At 35.4% G+C, this 24,862-nt stretch overlaps 2 protein-coding genes across 4 annotated transcripts in view; both read left to right on the top strand.

Moving 5' to 3' along the window:
• Positions 1-14,072, top strand: part of PI4K2B (phosphatidylinositol 4-kinase type 2 beta) — a 21,094-nt gene extending 7,022 nt beyond the window's left edge. Inside the window, exons 3-11 of one of the 2 annotated variants that reach the window (XM_064653092.1) lie at positions 3,029-3,229; positions 3,696-3,827; positions 5,180-5,333; positions 5,834-5,901; positions 6,400-6,496; positions 8,440-8,573; positions 9,632-9,691; positions 11,881-12,075; positions 13,957-14,072. In XM_064653092.1, coding sequence (XP_064509162.1) covers positions 3,029-3,229; positions 3,696-3,827; positions 5,180-5,333; positions 5,834-5,901; positions 6,400-6,496; positions 8,440-8,573; positions 9,632-9,691; positions 11,881-12,054 — 1,020 coding nt within the window. In that variant the 3' untranslated portion in view covers positions 12,055-12,075; positions 13,957-14,072. Of the gene's footprint in view, positions 1-3,028; positions 3,230-3,695; positions 3,828-5,179; positions 5,334-5,833; positions 5,902-6,399; positions 6,497-8,439; positions 8,574-9,631; positions 9,692-11,880; positions 13,346-13,956 lie in introns of those variants that run through there. The other variant, XM_064653090.1, reaches the window with a different exon arrangement.
• ZCCHC4 (zinc finger CCHC-type containing 4) lies at positions 13,673-24,726 on the top strand. Of its 2 annotated transcripts, none has more exons than XM_064653088.1 (13): positions 13,673-13,783; positions 13,957-14,075; positions 15,928-16,010; positions 16,675-16,950; positions 17,460-17,540; positions 17,845-17,917; positions 19,524-19,674; positions 20,171-20,286; positions 20,623-20,744; positions 21,329-21,404; positions 21,901-21,952; positions 22,684-22,828; positions 24,496-24,726. In XM_064653088.1, the coding sequence occupies exons 1-13, from the start codon at positions 13,708-13,710 to the stop codon at positions 24,617-24,619; spliced, it is 1,494 nt and encodes a 497-aa protein (XP_064509158.1). In that variant the 5' UTR covers positions 13,673-13,707; the 3' UTR covers positions 24,620-24,726. The 2 variants fall into 2 exon arrangements, with proteins under 2 accessions (XP_064509158.1, XP_064509159.1); XM_064653089.1 differs by having other exon boundaries at positions 13,674-13,783; positions 20,186-20,286.
• The last annotated feature ends 136 nt before the right edge of the window (positions 24,727-24,862 follow it).

Genomic DNA, 24,862 nt, shown 5'->3' with positions numbered 1-24,862 from the left:
CTTTGTAGATTTCCAGGTTGTGTACTTATATACACATATTCAAAATTTGTTCTATTTGTAAAGAGGTATTTTAAATTAGGTTTATATCTTATTTAATATGCAATAGGAAAAAAGCTGAGTAATAACCAAATACTGGTTTAAATTAATACTTTTTCAAAAATTCAGTGCGTGATGTGTCTAAAGAGTATTCTACAGTGTCATGCTAAAATACTTTACAACTGATTAAGTGGGCTTTTTTTGGAGTTTTTCTTAATGCTGTGCAGTTGACATTTTTTTATTCTTTGAGAGTAAGTAGAGAAATTACTAGGGGAAAAAAAAAATCATACTTGTTCTGTATTTCCATATCTGCAAATCTGTTTTCTCTGAAGCTTCTCCAGACTTGATTTTGCTGGATTTTGGTGATTTACAGATGCCTGAGACATTCACTGTGCCCTGGCGCTAGTGAGAGACTACTTATACATCATTTTTGTGTAAACATAACCGTAGTATTTTGGATGGGGCATATTATTCCTAGCTTCTTATGTGGTGATTTTTTTGTTGGTTTTACTTTTCTTTTGCAGTAAATGTTGGTTTTGTTCCTAGTTAAGTTCTTAGTAGTGACTTGCCCTCCTCCTTTATGTAGGTCATTGATTTGAATGTAAGTATTTAGGAGAAATGATTTAAAAAAAGAGACCACTTATTTTATATGGGTCAGGAAGGATTTATCACAAAATATGGAAGTATTTGTCAACATGGGACTGTGAGAATAATGATACGGAGTTATTAGCAGATTTTCAATTTTGCTTTTGTTCTTTGCAATAAATTAAGAACTTATCTATGTTTGCTATCCATATTAAAGGTCTGATAAAACTTAATTTTGTCAATAGTGCTATTCTAATTTGTAGAATGGATTTCAGATCCTGTTGGACTGAGTATTGCATCATTCCACTTCAGACCAGTTTCGTGAGTTGCCTTCTATTCTTCTTGAGTAATCTCTTCCTTATGCTGGGAAGGAGCTCATTAAAGAAGTGCTAAGCCTTCTTACTGGTCAGCTTCTGAAGTGTTTACTCACACTAATGCCAAGTTACAGGTAAAATAAGCTGTTTCCATTAGGTCATCTGATTTGCTGATTTGAGTCTATCAGAAAGATAAAAATCAATTTGCCTAATTAAAGCTAGCTTTTTTGCATTTATTAACAAAAATTATATAATTGTATGCTGATATGAAGGAGTTCTGTACTTAAGCAGCACTATTGCTGAAGTATTGAATATTTCTGTATTTGTGTAACCAATAAATACAAGACATTGTGTCTGTTACAAATTGTTCTGCAATAGTTTCCTGGCAGTTTAACTAGTGGCTAATTGGTAGTGCTAATGGAGTCAGTCTGTAAATTAATTTTGACTGGCAAAATTAAGACTGGCCTTGCTAGCTTGTCCTACATATTGAGCTTTCTGATTCTACTCTGGTCCTCAACAGTGGTGGCTCTGCAAAATTTGGCAGGGTGTTCTAACTTCAGTGAAACCTTGAAACCATATCTAGATTTGACAGTATAGCACAGTACAGTCCAGACAAGTGATGGAATGAGCTAAGCTCCTTTTTCAAATGGGCACTTTGTAGGAAGTATTTTCCAGAGAGTGATTCAGAAAAGAGATAAGTAAAGGTTTGGAATGTACTACTATATACACCACAACATTTCTGGGAAATGCAAAGCTGGTAACTTTGTTTTAAGCAGGTAGATACATGTGATTCAATACGAAAAAATTAAATAACTTTAACATTTCTAAACCTCACATTGTAATTTTGATTAAAATAGTGTACCAAGTGTTGTGATTTAAAAATAAAAAATAATAATAAATAGTTATGTATTCAAAAACATGATGTCTTTTCACATTGCATAGAATATTTATTGTAAGTGTAACCATTTTTGTAGGTCTAAATTGAATTGTGTCTGCAGTTGCATACAACTTGTTCTTGGTTTTGAATGGTTTTATCTACAGTCATAGATAACAGCATACCAAAACCAAGAGAATTCTTGTCAATTTATTTCCTATCTATGTTGATAGGAAACTTATTTTACAGTTTGAATGCAAATAATGGTATTTTTGGGAATGAATCAAAATAGATGGATGAGACAGATGATGCTGCTAATGCCTAGTATCTTGTATATCTGTTTCCAAACTGAATGAATTAAGTCCTCTGTAGTTACTTTGTCCTGGACAATCTTGGACAAAGCAAGATTGTCTAGGACAAAATGGGTGAAAATTCTCTAGAAGCTAAGGCAAGTGGTCGGATCCTCTCCCTAATCCAGCCAAATCAGCAGTTACTGCAACAGTCTTTGACTGCCAGCAGACTTGTTCCTGACCTGAGTGTCAATCAGCTCTGAGAACTGGTGCAACAACAGGCCGTGTTTAGCTTATTGAGAGGTCCACTCTTTTGATGAGGATTCAGTAAAGTACTAATATGTGAAAATGCTTCCTAAACAGTTGTTCTTAAATATTTATTAGAAAGAATTTGATTTGCTTGCCACTGTGCTGTGAGGAGGGATGAAGATAAGCATTTCTACAGCATTCCACGTGAGCTATAGAAAAGTCATTACACAGACTTTATGCAGTAGGCCAGAGTTCATCACAGGCAATTGAAAGGTTATATATTTTAGTCTGGTAATAATCTTGTGGTTTGAGGTCAACAAATACAGAATCATATGTAGAAGGCACCTTGAGAAATCATCTATTTAGTGCCTGTGCTGTGGAGCAGGATTAAAATGCAGTCCTCTTAAATTTTGAAAAATATATTTTGGAAAAGAAAATAGTAGTTGGTTTGGATTTTTTCTTGTGAAGAGCTTCTTTTGAATTTGTACTAATCCTAGACAGGCATTTGATGATAAATGTATTTAGCATTTCATTTTGTTTGTTTTTTTATCTCATCATCTAAAAAGAGCAACTGTAAAATGCTGTGTATAGGATCTAACCAGTATTTTCAAATAACTAATTTTTAAACTAATTTTGCAACCCAAAGTGCTCATATTTTAATTTTGTATTATTTATCTTAGAAAATTATTGGAGTGTTCAAACCAAAATCTGAAGAGCCTTATGGACATCTAAATCCAAAATGGACCAAATATTTTCACAAAATTTGTTGTCCTTGCTGCTTTGGCAGAGGCTGCCTCGTTCCAAATCAGGGATACCTCTCTGAAGCTGGTGCCTATCTTGTAGATGAGAAGCTGGGGCTGGGAGTTGTACCTAAAACTAAGGTAAAAGTTAAAACACATAAATTACTGAATAAAAAAACCCTACAGTCTCTAAACTGCAGCTGTGTAGATATCCTTGTGTATTGTCATTTGTAAACTATTGCAAATCCAAAGGCACAGTGGTTTGGTGTAGAAATAGTGACCATGACTTTTGTTTTAAAGGATAAGTTTAATTGAATCTGAATTGAATCTTTTCTTTGGAACCACTTCAGTTTCTAATATTTTCTGACACCTTTTGTGCCTCATGATTTGGTGAGATGCAAATTTGCAAAAATCAGCATATAAAATTCCCATTTTTGTTTGAGATCTGTGAAATAGAAAATATTCACCTCTATAAAATTTCTGTTGGAAATGCCTGATGCTTCCTTTTTGATTTTTCTTTTTTTGACAACTGAGCCTAAAATTTAATGTAAATTTATAATTTAAATAATAAAGAATTCTGAGCTGTGTTTAACTTTCATATTTTAAGGTCGTCTGGCTTGTCAGTGAGACCTTTAATTACAGTGCAATAGATCGTGCAAAGTCAAGAGGAAAAAAGTATGCTTTAGAGAAAGTGCCAAAAGTTGCTAAAAAATTTAATCGAATTGGACTACCTCCTAAGGTAAGATGAAAAATAGGTCATTTGTGCACTTCCTGATTCTTAGACAAAACTTTGAGTTAAAAAAAAAAAAGAATATTTATAAGTAACTTAAACAGTAGAAGAAAAAATTTGTTGCTTATTGAAAACTACCTCTAAATGTCTGAAATTTTGATAAATATGACTGTTTCTGTGCAAAATCTATCCACTTTTATATCGTTCCTTCACTACTACTTTAATAATCTTGGCACTTTTTGTTTCAGTTTACAGTCAAGCTTTCTGCTGGAACTTGTTGTACATTTCACTTCTTTTTTTGTATTTATTGATTGTTTAGTACATTTCCTTTTAGTATCATGTTTTTATATTGTCAGTCTTTTTTCCCTGAAATTTATCTAGTTCCTAATTTTTTCCTAATTTTTTTTTTGCCTTCTATTGTTTGTTTTATTCTTTTGGGAATCCTATTGTTGTGTTCTTCCTACCTTCGTTTTGTCTTGAGTGCAGACTATGCCAACTAAAAACCTGGCATCTTTCTTGCCTAATGAGCCTTACTGTATCCCCAAAATATCACTACACTGTTCTAATCCTAAGCTTTTAAAGCACAGGTTACATACAGCTTGTGTAATCCACTTGTATCAGTTCCCAGCAATTTAGATCCACGTGACACAGGTTGTGCAAGCTTCGCATGAGCATGGTTATTCCACGTGCTCTGTATTTATCCATGTGTCTGCATGTGTTTATCTATCTGCATTTTACTTCCCAAATATCAATTCTTTTTTGAATTTTAATCTTGAGCACCTCTCCTGTTTCACATACATATGGAGCTTATGCCATCTCGACTTTTCTTCCTTGGACTCTTTTGGGAAATGTATTTCAGCCAATTTTGTGCAAAAAGGATCTGTCTTGAAAAAAGTGGTTAGTGCTGCTGTTCTCATCAGTGATGGTTAAAAGCTGATCAGAGAGGAAGATTTTTCTCTTGTCATTTTTACAGTTTTCTCTGAACTATTGAAGCAAGTGCTTCCAGTGAAAAAAGAGAATAGATATTATTTCTTGTCATACTGACCGTTCATTTGTGTTGAGCCGTCTGGCTACATTTCGTTCCTGGTAAACTCAGTGAGTGTTTAAACAAAGATTAAAAAAACCCAAAAAACCCAAAACCATCAAAAATCCTAGAAAAACACTCTCATGATTTGAGTCTTACCTTTTTTTTGAGTTTAGGAATGAAAGAGAAACCACTTAGTAATCTCTTTTTTTTTTAATGTCATACTTACTGTGTTCTGAACTTTTAACAGAAAAACTCATTATGTACTTTCAAAATTGAGATTACTTATGTGACCTACCCAAGTGTATTTTCCAAATGCTGTTTCTTAATATTTCAGGTTGGCTCCTTCCAGTTGTTTGTTGAAGGATATAAGGAAGCTGACTACTGGCTCAGGAAGTTTGAAACTGATCCTTTACCTGAGAACACAAGGAAAGAATTTCAGTCACAGTTTGAAAGATTGGTTATCTTGGATTATGTCATCAGAAACACAGGTATTTATTAGTGTCTCTTGGTATCTGTCTACTTTTGTGAGGCAGAAATGGTAAGCAATGCTGGCTGAAAGCTGGTGTTTAAGACTTTTAGTACATTTCAGATGCTTTTCTCAAAATTGAAGGCCAGAAAGTCGCATTTTAAATTTAAAATAATTTACTTCGGATTGCAATATGAAAAAATCCAAACAACCCTTTTAAAGTGTTACTCGATATTTTTAAGCAAATACTTTCATTACGCTTTAATTCTGTTTTTAGGGAAACTAAAGAAATACTACATACCTAAGAACATTTGGTACATTTGTGGTCATTCACTGAATCAGTTGCCTATACATTTCAGTAAAGCTAAAACACATGTATTGTGATGGAAAGAAATTTTTTGAACAGTTTTGCCTGACTTACATGGGTGAAGTGTCAATTTACAATATTAGTCATTGTGTATCACTTTAGATGATGCTTTCTTTATATGTGTTATGTTGTGACATGCATTTTTCTGTTTAAAGACAGAGGTAATGATAACTGGTTAGTCAGGTACGAAAAAGAAGATGATGGACTTGATCTTTCAGATAAGGTAAGAAAATTGTACTATTGAAATTTATATTCTTTAAATTTTTTAGTTTAGTACCTTGGTCTTGCTGGGGATTAAGGGCATGCCTTTAATCCTGGTGCATGGTTTCAAGATATATGATAACTGCAAATTATTCTAGGCAAAATGAAGGGAAAAATTATTTTCTTTAGACTAGTCTATATAGAACAGTGCTAGAAGTTATTGTTCTGTATTTTGGCTTTACTAGATTGGGTTATAATAATAGTAAAAGTGCCCACTGTTGCTCAGGCACATTTTTTCAGCTCTTTATGTGCTCAGCTTATCTTGTATTTGGGGAAAGGCTCCTCTTTAATGGGGTTAGAGTAAGACTTATATGTACTTGAGTTTATTTGGATACTGCTTTGTATTGTTTAAGTTGAATTTAACCAGTGAAGGTAAAAAGTATATTATTTAATATTTTTAATGTGTTTCACTGTTTTTGTAAGCACATAAATGTCACTTATTTAAATATTCCTTCAACAGGATAGCCAATGGAGTATAACTAAAGAATCTATTAAAATTGCTGCAATTGACAATGGTTTAGCGTTTCCTTTTAAGCATCCTGATGAGTGGAGGGCATGTAAGTATTGCATTCTTCTATCATCTTCCTTTCAGGAGAGAGGCTTCCAAAGAAGTATTTTTTATTTGGGTTGTTTTAGGAAACTAAGAAATGATCACTGTAGTTATACATTGAATTTTTAAATAACATACTGTTCTTCACAAAGTTAGGAACAAGTGCCATTTTTGCAATGGCATATGTGATTTAGTCCATTTTCATATTTTTTACTTTTAAACGTTGTTAATACATGGACACTTATAAGCGTAGTACTGTATGTAAACTGACTGATGGTGGAACTGGAAGAATTTAGCAACATGTTTTTCACATGTATTTTCTTGAAAAACATGGTGGAAAATTACTTGGGTGAAAGGATATGCAAGCTGTCTGTCTAATGGCCAAATTTTTGTTTCAAAATGAAAAGTACTATTATAGGTGGACAAGTAGACAGGTTATTTTTTTCTTGTTCTCATCTTTAGCTTACTTCCTAGATGTTAATATTTAGTTATCAATTTTTACTCTGTTTGAAAATACTATTACTGTTTAAGTGAGATTGCTTTTGACTACATCTGTGATTACTTACAGTTTAGAGGGAGGTGCCTATCAGGGTTTCCAATTATTTCTGAGGGCTATTAGCCAAGCAGGTAATTATGGCAGTTAAGTGTGGGCTAGTTAGACTCTCAAAAGGCTAGTTTATTACTCCAGCCAGAGCTTTGTATAATCTCTTTATATGTTGATACTCTAAATAGTTACTGTCCTCCATATCTCTTGGCTACAGTCACTTCTGTAGCTGTTCTAGAGACACAGCAATTATGGCTTATTTTATACCATCTATTACTTCAGAATCAAAAGTATTAAACTTGCATGATCCTTTAGTATTCTTGTGCAGTTTGACAGGCATGTGATAATTTTGTAAAGGAAACTTGTAGCATGGCATTTACAAATTGCAGCCTCTTGATACATAGAGCAGATTTTCTTGACTAGTGCTGGTTGGTCATCAAGGATAACCTTCTAAAAGCCAGAGAGCAGCCTATGCAAAAGGCAGAAAGTTGGTCCAGCATGGATGAACAGGGGACTCCTGCCTGAATTGGGGATGCAAATATTAAGTATATTAATTTTAAAAAAAAAAAAAAAGAAAAAAGAAAAAAAAAGATTTAGAAACTCCTCTGAAAAAATAGAGATTTTGCCCAAAAGTGCAAGAATAGAGTTTGGAATGTCAAAGCTCAGCTGAAGTAAAGCTAGCAGAAGACATAAAGAGCAACAAGAAAGCATTAAGTAAATTAGAAGTGAGGATGGGACTGAAGAAAAGTGCAGCAAAGACCTGAAGGCAAAAGGTGAAGAAAGAAGTTACTCAGTGCTGACTTTGCCTCAGTTTTCACTTGTAAGATTTGCTCTCAGGCTCTTGGGTCTCAAAACTCATAAGCAGAGCCTTGGGAAATGAATCATTACCCAAAGAAGAAGAAGGGGAGCACTTAAAAAAAATGGTCATATGGAAGTTCATTACTCTTGCAATATGTTTTGAAAAAACCATCTAGTAGCAATTGAGTGAAAAGTTAAGAACCTTCTCTCAGCATACTTAGAAAGCATTTTAAAAAACTAAAAATTATATTAAAAATAGTAGCTACTTTTTTGTTAATTCATAAATGAGTCAAACATGTGAAAGATTTCTATTTTATTACAGCTATTATTTTACTCCAAAGGGAACTGCATTGCTAAACTAGAAAAGGCCTCTTCTGCTTGCAGTGTTTCATTTGTATACTTTTTTTACTTACTGCTTACTATGTTTTTACTGTTTGGAATAAAGGATTAGCAGCTGTAAAGCTGCTCTTGCAACTGTAGCCAAAAGGGGTGTATGGGGAAACCATGTTGGGAAAAAGTGGTGTCTTACTGAGAACATGCAGCAGGCAGCTTGAGAATTTGATTTTTGCCTGTTGTTAATCACTAAGTGTACTGTTTTCCTGTATTAGATCCCTTTCACTGGGCTTGGCTTCCTCAAGCAAAAGTTCCTTTCTCTCAGGAGACCAGAGATCTTGTTCTTCCTCGCGTTTCTGATATGAACTTCGTACAGGACCTTTGCGAAGATCTTTATGAACTGTTTAAGGTGAATCAACTGCTTCTTTGAATTGAATATTACTGAAATAGCTGATACCTGTAATGGAACAGTTAAAGTCATAAAAGAAAAAAAAACAAACTTTTTTATATCACGATATTGTGCTATTTTAGCTCTGACGTTGGCATAGTCGAAAGGGTTTATGTAATTATAAGGAAACTGTGTCGCCAATGTAGTTAATTCATAGTAATCAACTCATCTATTATATATCTAAGTTTCACATAATCAATTAAAGCCAGTTAATTCTTATAGCACAAATTTGTGTAAAAACTCTATTTAACATACCTATGTGGTGTGTATGCACTTAAGCTGTAGCAACCTGAGGAAATCATGTATTTAACATAACTTAAAATACATGCAGGCCTTTTGTGTGTGTGCATGTATATATATATATAAATTTTACATACATATATTGTGCTAAACTGATGCTGAAATCTTGACCATGTTTAAAGTCAAACTCATTTTAAAGACACTAAAATTGTGCTACAATATTGACATGTAAAGAAGTGTCCTTATCTGAAATATTCCATAAACAATTGTGTCAGGTGTTCAATTGAAATAATACAAATGAGCATTGAAAGAATTTGAAATTTTAAACTTTTAATGAAAGTGCAGCTTTAATATCAAAACTGGATCCTGAAACACAAATATTTGTGTCTTTGACTCTGGGTTTGTTAGTTGAAGTATTTAATAAATCCAAGGGAGGAAATGTTCTTCTTCCAGAGTACATGTGAGAGAAAGAGCAGTGTTAACATTATGTAATGGTATTAAGCCTGGTATCTACCAGATATTGGTATTTACCACTTGCCAAAAGAGATATCCACTGATGTATTTTACTTCCATGATGTGGAACATTTTTCATTTTCATGTATGTAAACTTGCTGCAATAAATAGGCCTTTTTGTGGGTCATACTAGGATTCTATTTGAAGCTTTCAAAAATTACTATAGTGTTGGTAAATATGGGTATACTGATGATTTTACATACTAAATATATAGCTGAAAATAAGTGGGTCATTTCCTATAATAACTGTTTGTTTTCTTAATAAAGACTGACAAAGGATTTGACAAGGCTACTTTTGAAAACCAGATGTCTGTTATGAGGGGACAGGTAAGTCTGCTTATCTTAGATTTTTATTTGTGTATTTAATTTGTCATCACTTCTCAGCTGCTTTTTTTAGAGGAACAAAAACTGACTTCTGTTGAATGGAAAGACTCTTTAAGGTATTTTCACCTGAGAAGACTCAATTTCTTCTTAGAGTTTGTTCCCATTTGCATATAGATGAGACAGCAGAAAGTGTATGCAGATTTTTTTTTAATAGAAGATTTTCTTAAATAATTGGATTTTATTGGTTTTGTGGGGGATAGGGGAGAAATTAACTGTATATTCTTAGAAGGCATTTTAAAAACGAAATATTGGAGAAGAGTCATAAATTTGGATGGAAAACTTGATGTGTAATTTCATTATGCTGTTAAAATAAATGTGACTTTATTTTGGAGGATTGACTTGATTATTCAAATACCTCTCACAAGAAAGTATTAGGTAATAAAATATCAAATGTTAAAACTATACTTCAAAACAGTCCAGCCATTTTCGGATTAGAAATTTGATGATTGTTAAGTGTTGGGCTTTTTTGGGTTTTTTGTTTGTTTGATTGTTTGTTATTTTAAAACACCAAAACAAGAGAGAAGAGGGTTTCTCCATCTTCCTGCAGTTTTACAATTTAAGACAGGTGTGAAATATTAGAGAAAAAGCTTTAGCTAAGAACAAGTTATTTAGTTCATTGTAGGCATAAAATGTCATTTCTGCAAATGTAATAGTCCTGTTCGCACTAAATATATTGATACTGACTTCTCTGTGTTCATAAATTCAACATGGATAGTTTGAAGCCAGACATTCACAATTCCTAGAGTGGCTTAATTAGCTGTTTTCTCTGTAGAATTTCCTATATCAGAAAGTACCTTGCACAAGACTGCAGCTCTGCTTGGTTGTCTAAATTAGTTTTTCGCTCTAAAAGCTACATCTGGACCCTTTTTTTGTACCCTGTCCCTGAGGTGGATTTCAGCAGAGATTTGTTGTGTTTGTTTGTTTGTTTTTTTTTTAATCTCTCTCTAGCTATATAAGAGTGTGTTTCACTGTGGGAAATGTCAGGTTTTCAGGCATGGAAGAAGTGCAGATAATGAGTAATTCTTGTATGTGATTGGAAATACATCAGCAAACAATGCCTTTTAGCACTGATTTTAGACTTGATTTTGGTGTAAAACAAAAGTATGTTACAAGGGCATTATAGAAGAGCCGGCTACCTAGATCACATGATAGTGGATGCATTCAGTTGGGATGAATTTGCAGGATAGCCAAAAAATCTATATACATCCTTAAAAATGGGAATTTAAGAATAAGAAAACTAGGAATCTAGTTGATAAAGATAAGGAGGCTGCAGATAAACATATCTTGCATGTAAGGGATGAGGTCTTTCAGGTACCAAGCATAGTTAGAAGCCTATTTTTGTGAAGTGCAGGTAAAAAAATTTGAGAAGGGTTTCAAACCCAAAATAATTCTCTCAAGAATGTATAGTCTAAGCAACAGGTAACACATATCTACAAATAATTGCCTCAGAACTTTGAAAAGTGCAGAGTGAGCAGAGGATCAGTAAGTTTGACAAGGTCATTGTGCAGGGGACAAAAAGGCTTGATATTAAGGATAATGCAAGTGTGTCACCAGAGCTAAAATGAATACTTGCCTCAGTTTTCAGCAGGATAACATTGCATATGGAGTAAGTTATCAGGGCAGTCCATGAGCACTGAAGTTTTGGAAGGAAGATAACAGACTCCTGTGAATTGAGGGCTGAATGTAGATCTTAGCACTGGGTTTGGTATGCGTTAATAATATGGCTTCATATCTTCTGATATGAAAATAATTTTGGCTAAACTGGTGATAGATCCTGTGTTAAATCATGGCTTTCTTGTAGGTTGGTTTTTTTCCATTAAAGGTGCAGTGCTTTCAAGAAATGTGCTAAATTTAAAATGCTCTTTGATTTTTGACTCATAACATTTTCTGAAAATTTGGAGAGGATTGCATGAAATATTCAAGAAAAGAATGGAAGGGTAGTTAGTGGCAGGATGTCTTCATGATACCAAAGAAATAAAATATTTCTACTTGCAATAGAATATCTTTTAAAATTAATTCATTCATCAGCAGAGTCCTCTACAGAATTGATTTGAGTGGCATCTAAATTTGTAAGCCTGTTAGCTACAGTTTTATTTGTGTACTCTAACCTTACCTGCTTTTACTCTTTTTAGATACTAAACCTTACTCAGGCATTAAAGGATGAAAAAAGTCCCATTCAGCTTGTTCAGATGCCACGTGTGATTGTAGAGCGAAGTAGCACTGGAAGTCAGGGCCGAATTGTTCACCTGAGTAATGCATTCACACAGACCTTTCATAGCAGGAAGCCTTTCTTTTCCTCCTGGTAGCAACAAAAATACGTGGGAAGAGTAAGTTCTCTTAACTTTAGAAAGCTACTTTTGTGTAAAGGCTCTGCAATAACGTATTTCTGCTGAATACCAAGAGCTCAGACTGCCAACACCTCAGAACTTAAATTCTAAAGACTTAAGAAATGTATTTTGAATGTAATAAAAGTTTACAATTTTTGTGTCAAAATTGTGAATTCTTACGTCAGGGAATGAGAAAAATTTGTCCATACTGTATTTTTATAGGCTAAATTAATGTATTCTGAATAAGGGAAGCTAGTTTGCATATGCTGAGAAACTAATTTTGAATACAATAGGATTTTTTTTGTTTAATATACATGTGAGAATCTGTACACTATTAATTTCTTTTTATATGGCCTTTGGAAAAAAAGTTCAGAATGTTATCTTTGATTGTGAAAAATGCTTTTCCTTGGAATTTTTTCCTGATATTTTAAACTGGTTATAGATTTTTGTAGGCTAGTTACTTGAAAAGTCATGCACTTAAAATAATAATCTGTCCTTGACAAACAAGTAGGAGAAAGGGAGAAGGGGAAAAAAAGCTCCAACTACCTTTTTTTTTTTTTTGCACACAGGGACCAAAAATAGTTAAGTAGGTGAATTACAGCAAAATTCAACCTGAGTGAATACACAGTTTCTACTGTGACAATAGAAACTGAGTGTACATTTCAGAGGTTGAAGTTTCATTGTAGTGTTTAGAACTTGTGTATTTAAGCACATATATGGAAATTTTTGATATTTCTTTATAGATGCATCACAATGAAGGAATTGCACCGTGTTGTTAGGTTTCTTTTGCCATGCACTATGAATGTGTTCATCAGTTGTCACCAAAGTGGTTCTGCATTGTTAGTGACAGAATCACTGATGTGTTCATCACAAAGCCAGTTTGCCTTCTAAATTTCTAGCTAAACACAGTTTTTGGTTTTTTGACTGGAAAAAAGAGAACACTTCTTTTTTTGACTGGAAAAGACTGTAATAGATACAGCAGAGAATTGTTATTGTGCTCTTAGCAATGTCATGCTCACCTGCCACTTGCCATTTGCATTTATGCTTAAATTACCTGGTTTAAGACTTGATGGTCATGTTTCTAGGTCTGCGGCTTCTGTAATGTGATAAATAATTTTATTTTAGTAATTTCCTGGACATTTAAGACTGGAAATGGGAGAAAGATTGCTGCTTTTATGAAACTTTCAGTATTTCAGACATTGCTGTATTTTGTAATTCTAAGCAATACTGTTGGAACTCAGAAATAATAAAATGCTTGTATTTTATGTAATTTTGAGTGGATGTAAATATTAATGTAGCACGTTAGCAAGGTCACAAAACTGAGATGTTTAAGCCTTAAATGTAAATCCCACCGCAAGGTGGAGCTCGAAAGGAGATGGAAACGCCCACCTTTATAAACTTGCCATGATTGTTTTTATCCAAACGGATTATTAAAAAATTGAAGACAGTGTTGATGCACGGGGTGCGCCTGCTGAGAATAATGAATGTCCCGTGGGAGCGGCTCGGGGCCGGGGCTCCGCCGTGTCCCTTGTCCGCGGGTGGGGGGGTCCCGCCGAGGCCTCCGCGCCGCTGGGGGGCGCCGCCCGGTGCACCCGCGCCGCTCGCGGGGGCCGTCGGGACGGAGGCGGTGCGATGGCGGCGGGGGAGCGCAGCCCCGGCGGCATCGCCCTGGTCGGGCCGGCGTCCGGCGCGCCCAGCTGCCCGCACGGTGAGCCCGGAGGGGCGGGGAGCACCACCCCGGCGTCCCTGGGCTCCCGGCAGGGCTTGCCTTGCACCAGCCTTTGGGAATACCTTGTTCTGGGAGCTCGGCTCTTGCAGCGGAGCGGTGGAACAAACCTGCTGGTGCCCCCTGTGTCATCGTATCGTCGCGTTTGTCCCCAGGTCCCGCGCTGCTGTTCGTGAAGACCAGCCAAGGAAAAGAGGAAGGGAGAAGATTCTATGCTTGTTCAGCTTGTAGGGATAGAAAGGATTGTAACTTTTTTCAGTGGGAAGATGAGAAGGTAAGAGAGCGTTGCTTAAGATTCTGCTGGAGATTCAGGACTACGGAGGTGATCCGAGGGTTGGAGCACCTCTCCTATGGGGAAAGACAGAGAGTTGGGGCTGTTCAGCCTGGAGAAGAGAAGGCTCCAGGGAGACCTCTTACAGCACTTTCCACTGCCTAAAGGGGCTACAAAAAAGCTGGAGAGGGACTTTTTATAACGGCATGTAGTGATAGGACAAGGGGCGATGACTTTAAATGCAAAGAAGGTAGGTTTGGATTAGCTGTTAGGAAGAAATTCTTTACTGTGACAGTGGTGAGGCACTGCAACAGGTTGCCCAGAGAATTGGGGATGCCCCATCCCTAGAAGTGTTCAAGGCCAGATTGGATGGGGTTTTGAACAACATCCTCTAGTGGAAAGTGTCCCTGCCCATGACAGGGGGATTGGAGCTAGATGATCTTTAAGGTCCTTTCCAGCCCAAATCAGTCGATGATACTATGAAATACTGGGGATTTTTTTACCGATTTAACAGTTAAAAAGTATATTTTGTTCTGGAAATCTGTGGCAATTGTCACTTTCTAAACTTTATATAATAGTTTATACTTAGCAGAGCACTTATTTCTGTCAGGAGAACATGTTTCAAGTATAACTTTTAAGGAAGGCTATGTACATTTTGAGCAAAACTGACAATTGTTACCGTATTGCCAAAATGCATAGATAATTAAGGTAAGAAGTTTGCTAATGCTATGCAATGTTGAACAAAATGGGATACTTCTGATCCCAGGATGCTCTCATCTCCCATAATTAAGACAGAGAAAATGTATTGGATGCAAACAAAAAGTGGGATGTACAAAATTCCGAGGTGGTGGGGTTCAGCATGATGCTCAGCAATTTCTCATTGCCTAGAGACCTTTGGTCACATAATTTTGTAGGGTGCTGAAATTGGGATTGATATGTATTCACAGAGAGCTTGCCGTGTTTTTTTCCAATGTGTTTTGTGTTACTTTTTCTGTTCCCTGAATGAGTATCTTGTGTTGTAGTCATTGTCCTCAGGAGATTGGCAGGCTGCAATTTAATTGGGTTCATAATTGGTTTTTTGCTGTGCTGCTTACTACTGAAAAGCTGTAGAAAGAGAAAACGAGATGGTTGGTCACTGGGTCGTGTAGATTTAAATGGGATTCCTAGTGATAAGTCATTTTAAATGTCACTTGTATCATGGTGTCTTTTGTTCTGTTGAATTTTACTGTCTCCTTCTTTAAACAAAACAGTTCCATAACTTTTGTGCAAATGTCTTGAAACTCTGTTCCATGTGAAACCATGAGTATGTTTTGTGGGAACAAAGTAGAAGAGTCAGAGAAGAGTGTGAGAGACTGAAATGTTAAAGGTTAATGACTCAAACTCAGTGACAGGTCATAACAAAGAGCTCTTGTCCTTTTAAAATGATCACACAAAAAGACTTGGGCAATGTTTCTGCTGTCATCAGTTTTTCAGGATCAGATCATAGTTCTTCAGAGGGAATGGACCTGCTGGCACACATTAATGGAAAGGATAGCTCTTTCTGTCTCCATCACAATCACGTTTTGAGTTTTTCCCCGAGTAGAAGATATGTAGTAGAAGAATGAAATCCTATTAATTTTTTTGCATGGTTTAACTTCACAGTGAGAGACTGGTGTTGTTTTGCAGTGTGCCCCTGTGCTGCAGTCATGCTTGTTCTTCTGAAACAACAGACCAAGGAATGTGATGGTTTTTCCTTGCAGAGTAACTAAAGCATGAGACCTTTGATGCACCCCTTTTGTTTAATGTTGAGATTTGATGTACAACACAGAGCAATAGCTGTTTGTTTTGTAACTTTTTACGTACACAAATTTTACAGGTGTCGGAAACAAGGCTTGCAGCACGTGAAGAATATAATAGAAATCATCAACCTGCTTTCACACACAGACAGAATGTGGAAAGGTATAGTTATGCATATTTCCTTTAGTAGAAATGAAGTAATACAAGTTTAGGTACTCTGAATGTAGAGAAGACATTTCAGGATTCTTTAAAATAGGAAGATGTGGCAGAGGGATTTGGACAAATGGGAAAATAGCATGAAACAACTAATTAGAGCATAGTATTTTCAGCCCAGGAACTGTTTTTCTTTATGTTTGTATAGTTCTTCTGATGTTAGTGCTCATAACTTGCTAACAACAGATCAGTAGTAGTTTCAGTTAATTTATGCCTGACTTTAGTTTGCAAAAGTAACAGGCTTAACATTATAAAAAGAAGCAAAGGTAATACAGTAACAAATAATGTCTGAATTTTTGTGTATAAACATACAGGACTTTGCAGTTAGTCTATGAAATCTTCACTCTGTAATCCAGTTATCCAATATATCCAATCCAGACTCCCAATATATTTGGTTACCATATATTATGTGCATTTCAGAGTGTCCTTTGAATATTCTTTCATAAATAATACTTAATTCACATGTGGAGTTTTGCAAGAGCAGTGTAAACTGCATTGTCTGTTTAAATGTCTGAATACTTAAAAAATGTGAAACTCCCTCTGTAACTCTGCTACATGTCTTTCATAGAGGCTTTTTGCAAAGTTTGTTCCCTATTGTCTTTTCTATTTAAAGGTACAAGAATTTTGTTCTGCTGCCATTATCAAAGAGGAGGTTTTGCCAGGAATGCCAGCAATTGCTATTGCCAGCAGAATGGGAAAAACACTCGAATCACCAGTTGCTGTGTGATATCTCCACTGCCCAGCTCAAAAGGCCCAGTCAATTTCTGTATCCACTGGAGAATAAAAAAACAAATGCACAGTATTTATTTGCAGACAGAAGTTGCCAGTTTCTACTTAATCTCCTTATTGATTTAGGATTCAGACGAGTGCTCTCTGTTGGAACACCCAGGTACATCAGTGAGAGTTGCTACAGTTTCAAATAATATTTATATCTCAAAACTGTGCAGCTTACTAATGATTACATAATCAGTGATTCTCCCATAATAAGAGGTTCACTATGCTTTAATTGGTTGGGGTTATCCAAGCATCTCGTGGGGTCTTGCTTTGAGCTAAAAAGATACAGGAGAAGACTGCAGCAGCACTGCACATAACACGAACACACATACACACTTCAGTTCTGCTTTATTTCTTACTGCAGTGACATTTCTTTGGCTTTGTTTCAGGGGGTTTTTATGCAAGGTGATCCAGTAGGTTTCACTGACTTTTCATCTTTTAAGACTAACCTATTTTTTTAACTCTGAGTATCGGCCAAAGGGAATCACCCAAATTCAGATTACCCCATTTTCTCTTATCTGTTTGGTTTTAGGTTTAGTAAAGTACCAGGCATTCTTGTCTTGCAAGATCATTTCTGAAGCCAGTGGTTATGTGTTAAATTTTTTTGCTCCAATTATACTTCAGGCTTCATGAAATGATCCAGTCAAAAGCATCACAAGAAGAAGATTTCAGAGTTAGAAGCCTTCTACTAGATATTGATTTCAGGTAGGTTTTAACATTTGTCTGTCTGAAGAATAAGTGTAAAGATTTGTGTTCTTACTACTTTAAAAGATAAATTGGTGGTTGTTTTCACTTTCTTGTCCCTGCATCTTAGTTCATGCACACATACACAAATGACATCCGGTTTATGAGAAAAGTAATTATACTTAATAATTCCTCAGTATGTGTTGTCAGTAATCAGAACCCAAAGATGATGTTTTTCTCAAGGCCTGTTTTCAGTCTAAATGCCTTTTAGGACACACAAGAAGTTGCTTATGTTTTTCTACTACTATTTGAACTTATTTTACAGGTATTCACAATTTTACACAGAGGATGAATTCTGCCACTACAACATGTTCAATCATTATTTTTTTGGTGGAGAGGTAAGGCCAAGTATTTATTGAGTGCTTTTGTAAAGAAGTAAGTGTTACCAATGCAAAATTTTGTAAGAAGCTAGTCTAGTAGAAAACATCATGAGAAAAAATGGTCAGTAGTACTGAAAAGCAAAGAATGACAGTGCCTATTCAGTAATTCTCTCCCACTTGATTCAAACTTATTATATTTATGTTAACTAATGTTGCTTAGACACCTTAATTCCTGCTTTTATTAAAATGACAGTGTGGTATGAGCTGTTGCCTCATGTAAGTATTCATTACCCCTTTTCTTGTGTTGCTACAACAGAATTCATTATTTTATTCCCAGCCTTTACCAGCCCAGTGGATGCTACAAGACTTCATCACTGGTGCTTGAGATGGGAGGGAAAACAAGGTTTTTATGCTTTGTTCCAGAAAAGCAAGGTCAAAAGGTTAACCTTGTTGTCATAAAATGAGATTGATTTGGTGTAATGCTCAATGAAAATGCCTAATTTCTTGTTTCTTTTTAAATGTCACATGAAGTGCTTAATTTCGAGTTTGTTAGGAAACCTGCAGCTGTAATAGGATGTCTGTTATAGCTTTGTAATAGAATCACAGTCTAATTCAAGTCCAAACATTAATTTTAAACTCTTGTCCCAATAATATACTCACTCTTTGCTCTTCCTCTGCCATTAGTAAGCCTCTGGTTATTTGTATAAACATGTTTCTTTCAATACCGTTCACAGCATGTAGGTAATTTTCAGATTTTTCCATTCTAAAGGCTACATTTGAATGAGATCTTGAAAAAAAAAGAATAATTTAGAATGAAATGGGAAGCTGGTCTGAAAGCCTAAACTTTAAATATTTGTAATACATCACTGTATTCAAGTTTTGTATTTTTCAATTAAAACTAAAGACACTGTTCATCTACATTATAAATATTGCAGTTCTTTTCAAGGTGTGCAGAGGTGACACCTGTAATGATACTGTTCTGCAGTGTATTCATGGACTGAATTGCAGAACTTTCAGTTGCATATTAGTGTTAAAAATCTGCTTTTGGTATGCAATAGAATCTAAGTAACAGATGATAGAACACTGCAAGATGGCAGTCAATACCTAGGTTTTTACATTTCCTTTAATAATAGAATCCAGATTGGATTGCTACAATTTGAATACTATGTATTTTTATAATCAATATGGATTGAATTGGTTTTCAGTAGATGTGTTTTTCTCCTACTGCTTTGGTAATGCTTTGCAGAATAGAACTATAAGTTAAAGGGCATGAATAAAATGTATTCTGAGCCTGAACTTTGTTTTCTCGCTATGAATAACATCATTTTTTCTGAGGTAAATTCAGTATCCTTAGGAAGAAGACTGTCTTAGGAAGCTTGAACTGCATCTGCCTTTGATACATTAACTGAAAAGGGCACTTGTTTTCAGTGCTTCAAATCCAGTAGGGTTTTTTTGTTTGGGATTCTTTTAATTTGTTTGGGTTTTTTTGTTTTGTTTTTTAAATGCTACACGAGAGGAAATTCACCTCCACAAGAATAAAACCTGAAACTTCTACAGTGATCATTTTATTGCTGAAGACAATATTTTTACATTTCTTTAATCTGTTAACCTCTATTTCTTACAGGCTGCACGTGAAACTTGTAGGAAATTCTTGTATGAAGATAATGGTGAAAGAGTCATTATGGTAACTGATCCCCCATTTGGAGGTTTAGTGGAAGCACTGGCTTCTAGTTTTAAAAAACTGATGGCAATGTGGAAGGAGACAGGAAAAGAAGGTATGTATTATAGCCAGATAGGTGGGTTAAGCAGTAACATCACTATAAGAAAAGTACCTATTTAAAATAAGTCTGTGATTCTTGCTGCTCAGGTGAATGTGAGCACACTCACGTTATAATTTCTGGAGGCGAACTACCATATCCTGTTTACTCTCCTGATATTTTTAGTTTAGTAATGCCCAGTTCTCTAAGTCTCTCTTAAAACCCTTTGCCATTCTTTTCCAAATCTGCTTTTCCATTAAAATGGACTTAGAAGGTAGAGAAAAATAAGCTATCAAACTAATACCATTTCTTACCAACGCAGGCAGGTAACAAGAGCTGTTAGTTACGTGGCACTTACAGCTACGCATATATAAAATATGCCAAAACTTTGTTTCCTGCAGGAACTAGTTCTTATGCCTAGCATGACATACATATCCATGTTTATGTATACTGAATGCTTACTGTAAAGTTGTCATGCTTCACATACCTTGTTTTTCTCTTATGTACATCAAAGCCTTTTTGTTACTAGGTCAAGACAATAAAGAGATGCCCATGTTCTGGATATTTCCATACTTCTTTGAGTCTCGTATTCTTGACTTTTTCCCAAGCTTCAATATGATGGATTACCAGGTATGGCTGAACCAAATGAGTCTGCTAAATATCAGTTGTGTGCAATGTGAACAGGAATATGAATGGAGCTGATACAGTGGTAGCACTTGTCTGTAGATGGGCTGTGTCCTTGAGCTTTGACTGTGTTGGAGACATTGCAAAGCCTGTGGTGCTCATGTGAAGCCTGCATTCTGTATTTCTGTTAGTCATACCTTTGATAACTTTATCATGTTCCTGCAGTTTATATATAAACGTGAACGTTTTATAAGGCACATATAAAGATAATAAATATCTAAATATCTCTGCCCATGCTTAGCATTCAGTTTAAGGCTCTTTTTTATGGTTGTATTTTTCTAGGTAGACTATGATAATCATGCACTGTATAAACATGGCAAGACAGGTCGCAGACAATCTCCTGTCCGTATCTTCACAAACCTTACCCCAAGTATCATTGTCCTTCCTGTAGAAGAAGGTTATAGGTAAGATATTGTAATACTCAAGTAACTGAAAGAGTGTCTTTGTTCTTAGTTAGGGCAGAGAGTCTCTAAAGGAGTTTGGGATGGTGCTGTTCAGTGTTGTCTTGCCTAACTTGGATGCCAGGCTCGAGCATGTTTTTCTGTTTCATTCCAAAGTTGCGTGGTATATAGACAGTGTGTAGGAGAGCTGAACACCTAAAAAGAAGCTTATATTTTCCATTGTGGAATGATGAGATGCCTCAACTTCTCTGTGGGAAATGCTATATATGCCTACAGGAGAGATTTACAGCTATGTATGATAATCAACTTTGTTGAGATAGTAGTTAAAAAAATGAACCCTAAGAGAAGCATCGAGGACAGAGGAATGGATTTAGTTTGATTTACTACTGATAGTGTCAATAATTCAAATTCAAGCTCCTGAATTTTACTATGTGGATGTGTCTAAATTGCCTAAGTATCATTTATGCATCAAAGCTGTAATCTTTAATTCAACAAAGTGATTTTACAGTCCTTATGTTTATTGTTAAGCTTGTGTAAAATTAATTGTTTTGTTAGCAAATGTGGACCAGTACATTTTTTTTTTCCAGGTTTTGCACCTTATGTCAGCGGTATGTTAGTTCTGGTAACCAGCACTGTGAGATGTGCAATTCATGTACGTCAAAAGTAAGTATTTTCCCTTCTTTCTGAATGGCAGTTTTAGCAGTAGTCAGATAGGAGTCTCTGTAATATTTGCTCTGGTAAAAACCTATTCTGATACCAAGTTCTGTGGGAAACCCCCAACAGTTCCAATTTTGTCGACTTATTATTACCTTCACAGGACATCTTTCATAACCCACTGGGAATTAATTTCTGGTTTTGTGTTGTAAAGAGGACAAGAAAAATTTACTACTTGCCACTCAGACCATAACTTATTCACCAGTGGTTTGTTGGCACATACATGTTTTGTTATCTTTTGAAGTTTTAGAACTTGCTAATTTTAAAGTGCAGCCCTTTTGCTGTGGTTGTCACAGATTCTCAGGTTTGTTGTTTCTGAGTTACAGTCCTTCCTACAGAGGACTTGTTTCTGTAAACGGTGGGGTCCATACATCAGTAGTTTAGTTTTAAGATAGAATCAATGTGTGTGGGGTTAATAAAAAAAAAATTTATTTGTCTTTTATAGGATGGCAGACGATGGAAACATTGTGTTCTTTGCAAAAAATGTGTAAAACCCTGTAAGTACACAAAAATACTTTTCTAAATAGAAGTGCAAAGAAACTGAGATAACTAGTCCAAAGAAACTGAGATAACAAACCAGGAGAGAAAATGTAGAAGTAAAATGTAGTAGAAGACACAGAGTAAATGAAAAATCTCTGTTTTGCACAAGCTGCTATTTATTAATTTAAGTGTATTTGCACTGTGTGGAAATGTGATAACTTCTTGTCAAGGCACACTAAATCTCATTTATATTTATTATGGGAAAATTGAAATATTTTCATTTGTCATATAAGTGTTTCCTAATTCTGTAAACTTTTTCATTAGAATTTCATAAACAAATGGGGAATTACTAAAATGCTTGAGAGGGTGGAGTAAAATTATGTTTCATATACAAATTTAGTTGTATATATAGCTCTGTTCAAATAGCTGAAGCAATAATTTTTGTTACTGTTACAGAAATCACAATCTGTAAATACATTTTAACATCTGGACTTTTTTCCCTGTTAAGATCACATACATGATAATAGTTCTCATGGCAAAAAAATTCACACATAATTGTGCAGTATATCTAGTGAGGTATCTGGCTGCCTTATGAGATGGGATAAGGAACCCAAAACTGACCACGTTCATCTCTGTAAAACTAATCCAGAGTTAGAAACTGGGTATTGTGGCCTATATTTAAACCTCATTTTCAGAATTATCGTTATAAACATTTTCAATATAATAAATCATGTTACTTATTTTGCAGCTTGGTTTCACTGTAACAATTGCAACTGCTGTGCTCTTCCAAACCACAGTTGTGAGCAGACTGATTCTGGCTGTTTTGTGTGTGGCAAGGCAGGTCACAAGCGCAGTGCCTGTCCCAGTCTCTCCTGCACCAGAACAGCTTTCCAGTAGGTGTCATATTGCATTAATATAATAAAAGATAGCAGTCAGGTGAGATCAGATCTTATGTCATGGAATGAATTTAGAAAGAGATGACTTTTGGCTTTAAGTGCTGATGTCAGCTTTCACTGTTGCTCTCCTGCTCTGTTGCTGGGGAGTATATACTGAAGGGAGGATATGATAAATGGCAGCTCCTGTGGCTCCCAGTTCCCTGTCTTTGGCTTTTCTTTCAAAACTGATTTATATGGATCGCAAACTTGGTGACTGGTGCACAGGAGAGCTCTGTCAAGAAGACTGAAAACTGAAGTAATAAAACGCTTTTATCCCCTTCAAATTCCTCATGACAGGTCAGAGAAAACACTGACACTGTTTTATTGCTTCCTGTTTCTTTTGCTTTGTTGTGGCATATTTTGCTTTTTTCCATGTGGTATTTCAGGTGCTTTTTGTAGTATGAACTAAATCTCCACCATTAATCAGGATCACATTGAGTACTTTCAGTTTTCCATTATTGTCCTTCTGTAATATACAGAATGACATACTTGTATGTGTCAGAAGTCCAAAAGAATCATGTATGGTGGTCTTCAAATAGAACTAACTGAAAAGAGGAAAGGGGATTTGCTAAGAGATGATGCAGCAGTTGTCTCAGCCTTTCCAGTTCCGGATAGTCAACCTGCACTTTGGTAGCTTCTCCAGAGTCATGGATTTGTGATTCTTGAGCTGAATGGCTATAGCAGTGGAAATGCAAATCTTCTCTTGCAAAAGCTGTACTTCTTGTTGCATAGTGAGATTCAGATAATTACCCTCTTGGATCACTATGAAGAGACTCACCAGATGCCTGTTGGATGGTAGAGGAGTACAGGAGTATTGCTTCGGGTCTTACTGTGGCATTAAAACAAGTTTTGGTTAAGGAGTAGTAGAGATAAAAGGTAGTAATGTTTCAGTTTATGTATCTCTTTTAAAAATTCCATCTCTTAATGTTTGGGGTTTTTTTTCTTTGCTTAAAAAAGTAAAATGGATGCTAAAAAATTCATGAAGCCTCATCTGTTTCTTCTGTCAAGTAAGATACTATTTGGTCAATTGTACCAGAATGGTTTAGTCCTTTCACGTCATCAGTTACTTCTTTTGTTGACTTATTGCAGCATATAGCGTAGCTTTCTTTTTCTAATAAAAAGTTCTGTATGTTTTATTTATTAAAATTATTCAACATTTCACATTGTGAAATACATCCTTTGTCAGAGACAAAACAGTCCACTTGCTAGTTGTACTTAGGTCCTGTATTTGCAGGAGTCTTCCTAATGCAGGAGTCTCCCTAACTTTATGTATTGTCTTCTAAGCCTTTCTATTATGTATTTATGCTTTATATGTTCAGTATGAAACTCTGTGTGTGCTTTTTTGTGAGGGAATTTTCAAGTTTTCTATATCCTTTTAAAGTTAAATGCTGAATAAGTACATAAATGAAAGATAATTAATGACAATAAAGTGGAGAAACAGTTTTAGGAAGTTGAAATATCATAACATTGTAAGATGGAATATTCCTTGTACTTTTTGTGCCGGTGCTTCACATACTGTCACTACAGTTCATGTACTTACACAGACAGATTATTTAAAATATCAGCAAATGTAAAAGCTCATTCTCCATTTTATTCTAATCTCTATGTTCCTTTTTTCTTTACAGTGATGACAAAAAGAAAGGGCAGAAAACTTCAAAGAAGGTAAAGATGGGGATCTGTAAAAGATCAGCAATGAAACGTGCCATATTCTCCGGGAAGAAAATAAAGAATAAGAAAAAAAAGACATGACTTTTCTTGCTGCTACTTAATTATTTATTTTTTTATGGCCAGCCTTTGTTTCCATTTTCTAAAAATGTAAATATTGACATCCAAAATAAAACCTGATTGAATTAAAAGTGGCAGTTCCTTTATTACACATCGTTACTGGCACCAAAAAAACCCCCCCAACCTAAGTGAACTACCACAGCCCTTACCGTGTTATTTGTATAACGTAACAATTTCGTGTGTTTAGGATTGGCTATTTGCCTGATT

Source organism: Pseudopipra pipra, chromosome 4 (assembly GCF_036250125.1).
Source record: "Pseudopipra pipra isolate bDixPip1 chromosome 4, bDixPip1.hap1, whole genome shotgun sequence".
NCBI lineage: Eukaryota > Metazoa > Chordata > Aves > Passeriformes > Pipridae > Pseudopipra > Pseudopipra pipra.
Note: the sequence above shows the minus strand (reverse complement) of the source record. Positions and strands in the feature narration are given on the sequence as shown.

Coding starts and splice junctions, on each gene's coding strand:
- ZCCHC4 (XM_064653088.1), top strand. CDS start 13,708: ATGGCGGCGGGGGAGCGCAGCCCCGGCGGCATCGCCCTGGTCGGGCCG. Junction 14,076..15,927: donor TTCAGTGGGAAGATGAGAAG/GTAAGAGAGCGT, acceptor CAAATTTTACAG/GTGTCGGAAACAAGGCTTGC. Junction 22,829..24,495: donor TGCACCAGAACAGCTTTCCA/GTAGGTGTCATA, acceptor TTTTCTTTACAG/TGATGACAAAAAGAAAGGGC.